Genomic DNA, 5,000 nt, shown 5'->3' with positions numbered 1-5,000 from the left:
CCCTGGCTGCGGAGATCACGTCCGGGCTGGGCTGCTACAGGAAGGCCACCACCAACGGGCAGCTGCTGATGCCTCCAGGTGAGGAGGGTGGGTTTTGGGGGGGGTTTTGTTGTTGGTTTTTCTTTGTTTGTTTGTTTTTTTGTTTGTTTGTTTTTTCATTTTCTGAGCTGGGCTGCTACTAGAAGGTCACTAGCGGGCAGCTGCTGGTGAGGCCAGGTGAGGAGGTGGTTTTAAAAAAAAAAGTTTTTCTGGTCTGGGCTGCTACTGGAAGGCCACCACCAATGGGCAGCTGCTGATGCCTCCAGAGGGGTGGTGGTGTTGTTGTTTTATCGAAAAGAAACGCGTATGGTCGAGACGAAGTCTTTTAGTTTTAAAGAAAAATTCTCTTCTTTATTTTTATTTTTTTTTTTCTTTCTCTCTTTTTTTTCAGAAAACAGCCAGTGGAATTTGATGGGGTTTGATGGGGTTCCATGATATGTAGATAAAACTAGGACCTTCCTCTCTCTCTCTCTCTCTCTCTCTCTCTCTCTCTCTCTCTCACACACACACACACACACACACACACACACACACACACACACACACACACACACACACACACACACACACACACACACACACACGCACACACACACGCACACAGATAGATAGATAGATAGATAGATAGATAGATAGATAGATAGACAGACAGACATTACAACAGATCAGTGTCATGTACGGCCCACAATCTCCTTGTCATCTGTCTGGCTAAACAAGGAAACAGAAAGGAGAAAAAATAACAACAACAAATTCTCCAGCGAACATGTGGTAAGTAAGTAACAACGCAGTCTGCTGTGCATTCTCACACCCACACGCCTGTCAAGTTAACCCCCCCCCCCCCCACCCCCACCCCTTGTGTTGTTGACTGCCGCTGACATGCATTGTAGAAAGTGAGGGAGGGCAGTGACCTCAGTCAACAACAATAAGACAGGACGATTACAAACAGGTCAGGATGCCACGCAGTTGCGTAATTCTTCCTTCGGAATTCGCCTTCTCGGGATTCTGTCATTACATTCGTTCAGCAAAAATTGATGATGATAATACAAATAATAATAATGATAATAACAATAATATATTTTATTGTTGTTGTTGGTAATATTATTATTATTATTATTAATGATAATAATAATAAATCAAACTCATTATTAAAAATTACACAAAGGGTAGGGATTGCAGATGGAATACATTATATACCTATATAAGTGAAGTCACACCGACATTTTTTACCCGAAGTTCAGTAGTCAAGGGGTTAACTCACTCAGTACGGCCAGTCCTTTCTTCTCCTCTACACAGGCCCCTCGGATGTCCAGTGGGTGTTTGAATGACCCAACCTTTAGCTTCCGTCGTCAGAACTGTGGTATTCTTTGTCAACATTCACCTCTTCAGTATAAGAGCGTTCCGCTTGCAATATTTTGATGTTGGTAATTGGGGTGAAACGCTGTTAACGTCTTCTCTTCCGCCGTTCGTATGGAGAGAGTTAAACAAGAATCTTAAGCACCACCACAGCAACTTCTTCTTCTTCTGCGTTCGTGGGCTGCAACTCCCACGCTCACTCGTATGCACACGAGTGGGCCTTTACGTGTATGACCGTTTTTACACCCGCCATGTAGGCAGCCATTTTTCAAGGACTGTTGAGAAAAATGTCAGATTCTGGCAGCTGTAAACTTCACGTTTGTCACTACATTCATTCATCAGTAAATTTCCAGTTTCACGATTCACTGCAGGAGAGGATAAGCAATATGCTGTCAATGTAATATCTCTGTCTTCTTCTTCTTCTTCTTCTACGTTCGTGGGCTGCAACTCCCACGTTCACTCGTATGTACACGAGTGGGCTTTTACGTGTATGACTGTTTTTTTACCCCGCCATGTAGGCAGCCATACTCCGTTTTCGGGGGTGTGCATGCTGGGTATGTTCTTGTTTCCATAACCCACCGAACGCTGACATGGATTACAGGATCTTTAACGTGCGTATTTGATCTTCTGATTGCGTATACACACGAAGGGGGTTCAGGCACTAGCAGGTCTGCACATATGTTGACCTGGGAGATCGTAAAAATCTCCACCCTTCACGCACCAGGCGCCGTCACCGTGATTCGAACCCGGGACCCTCAGATTGACAGTCCAACGCTTTAACCACTTGGCTATTGCGCTCGTCAGCAGCTTCCTGTATCGCAAAAAAAAACCAAAAACATGAGGAGGACCAGCAACACAACTACAAAAGGGAGTGGCGGAATCCACCAGTGCAACCTTCCCCTAGTCTTTTTGATCCGACCTAAGATCGTTAACCACCAGTCTTACAAGGGGTGGTGGTGGGGGGGAGGGGGAGGGAGGGGGGGGTGTCTAATCTAGCTTCAAAGTCATGGGGGGGAATAGAGTAGAGAGAAAGGGGGCATCGAGCTCTTGCTTTTTTTTTGCTTTTTTTTTTACGTGGCAGGAGTTGTGAACCCAGAAGACAAGACCAAGACTTTTTTTTTTGCAGAGCATTGTGTAAGGGGACAGTGTTCTGCATTTCGTCAGCGGAAAGATAAGAAGAGAGTCTGGAAGAATTGCGATTGTTGTATGCAGGGAACAACCCTTCAAGTCTTTGAATGTCTAGACTTTTTTTTTTTGTGGGGGTGTGGAGGGCGTGGGGGTGGGGGTGGGTGGGTGGGAGCGGAAATGGGGTGAGTTGGTGGACAGAGTTGGAATCGGGATAACTTCCCTTCCCCCCCCCCTCCCCGCCCCTCTCTTGAATCTGTGTGTGTGTGTGTGTGTGTGCAAAATACTGGTTCGTTCATGAATGGCCGTTCCGTTACGTTGTTATTGAGTTGAGAGCAGTGTGTCTCACACACACACACACACACACACACACACACACACACACACACACACTCACTCACTCACTCACTCACTCACTCGCCTCTTGAATGGCCGTTCCGTTACGTTGTTATTGAGTTGAGAGCAGTGTGTGACATACACACAGACACACACACAGACACACACACACACACAAACACACACACACACACACACACACACACACACACACACACACACCATGACTCAAGAAACCCTGCGAAGTGATTATTATGGTCCCCCCACCCACCCACCCACCCCCTCTCTTTCCTACCCCTACCCCACCCCACCCCACCCCACCCCCTCCTGACCTAGACTTTGATCACCTCCACCGCCCTGTCTCCACGTGGCCCCCCACACAGACCCCTCTACCATTACCACCTTCCCACCACAACAGACTGAAGTGGTGGTGGTGGTTTTGGAGGACCCAAGCACATAAGTATAAAGTATAAACTTGCAACACCTTATTATGACTATGAGAGATGGGGGGGGTGGGGGTGGGGGGGTGAAAGGAGAAAGGGAGTTGACAAGGGGGGCATTGGGGGGGCGGGGGGGGGGGGGGTGAGACGGACTCCTTCTAAACGTGTGTGTGTTGTATGTGTTAGTTGAAGTTCACGACCCTATGAGTTAGTGTGACGCCCAATTAAGCCGTTCGCTTGTAAGGTCAAGTATTTTTGTTTGTATGTGTGTGTAGTGAGGGGTCGGTTTTTTTTTGTTTTTTTTTCTTCTTCTTCTTCTCATTTGCCATGCGATGTGTATATGTGTGTCTGTGAGGTTGTTGTATGTTTATATGTTGCATATTTGTATGCATCTTTACCTTTTGTTGCATATAATTATTGTCCTGCTGGTTTTACCACACAGGTTCATGATTGTCAGAACTGATGTATGTATGTACATATACATTTATTAATGTATGTATGCATCTATGTATGCATGTGTCTATCTATCAATCTATCTATCTGTCCATTTATCTAATCTACGTTTGTTGTATGTTGCGCTGCTGCGCTAGTGACGTGCGAGCTGGTGAGCGAGTCCGGGGAGACGGACTCTGCTTTCTCGGACAACACGTCGCTGCCCTCCTCTGAGTCCTACACCTCGATGGCCACCGTCAGCTCCTCGGCGGAGACCACCTCCTCTTCCTCTGGGGAGACGTGCAGCATCACCAGCGCCATGTCGTCCACCACCGTCATGAACGAGGTGTGTGTGTGTGGTGTGATGTGGTGGATGGCTTGTCAGTCTCGAGTTGGGGGATTATTTCCGGATTGTTGTACGGATTTCCGGATTGGTGGCATGATGAACGAGCTGGGAGTGGTGTGAGTGAGTGAGTGACCAGTGGGTGGGGAGTCTTTCCTGATTTATTTACGGATTTTTGCATCACGAATGAGGTGGAGGTGTGGTGTGGTGTGGATGGCTTGTCAGTCTCGGGTTGAGGAGGAGTATTTCCGGATTATTGTATGGATTTCCGGATTGTTGGCATTATGGATGAGGTGAGTGTGGTGTAGCGTGAGTGAGTGAGTGTCCTGTAGGATGTGTGGGGAGTATTTCCGGATTATGAAACAGATTTCCGTTTTCTATTTTATTTTTAATGTTTTCTCTCCATAATGTGCGGAATTCCGTACTTGGTATTTTGGGCGGCTTTTTTTTCACAAGTTTTTATCCGTCTTTAATTTTTTGCTTTTCTTTCTTTTATAGTCTTTAATTCTTTCTTATGCATCCGGATTTCCCTCATCCCCACCCCACAACTCACGCCCCTTCATACACTCTATCAGGTGGCTTGTGAGCGTTACGAAATGATTACGGTAATGAAATGCATCGTGTGTCTGTGTGTTAAGGGTTGTGCATATGAGCCACATTGGTGGGAGAGAGAACAGCAGTATATGAAGCCGAATGGAATAATAATGATAAGCACGACACATAACCAGACTTGCTTTCTTGATCGTGCACTTCCGTTCTTTGTAATAAAGAAGAAAAAGAAAACTACACAACTTTCGTTTCAAAACCGTTGAACAGTAGAGTCATTATTTCGGCTGAAACATGTTTTTCGAACAGTTTTTCTGCTTTTTTTTCTGCAAAACGGATTTCCCGTCTCTCTTTCCGGCGACCACATCATTTGGACTGCCCGAACT

The 5,000-nt window shown here is 46.2% G+C and overlaps 1 protein-coding gene across 1 annotated transcript in view; it reads left to right on the top strand.

Annotated features, from left to right (window-relative positions):
• The window catches only part of LOC143276999 (uncharacterized), a 140,431-nt gene that overhangs the window by 86,131 nt on the left and 49,300 nt on the right, over nt 1-5,000 (top strand). Inside the window, exons 3-4 of the mRNA XM_076581709.1 lie at nt 1-78; nt 3,884-4,071. The exon at nt 1-78 is cut by the window's left edge and continues 225 nt beyond it. Of these exons, the coding sequence (XP_076437824.1) occupies nt 1-78; nt 3,884-4,071 (266 nt within the window). The remainder of the gene's footprint in view (nt 79-3,883; nt 4,072-5,000) is intronic.

Source organism: Babylonia areolata, chromosome 2 (genome assembly GCF_041734735.1).
Source record: "Babylonia areolata isolate BAREFJ2019XMU chromosome 2, ASM4173473v1, whole genome shotgun sequence".
NCBI lineage: Eukaryota > Metazoa > Mollusca > Gastropoda > Neogastropoda > Buccinidae > Babylonia > Babylonia areolata.
This window is presented reverse-complemented; position numbering and strand designations above follow the sequence as displayed.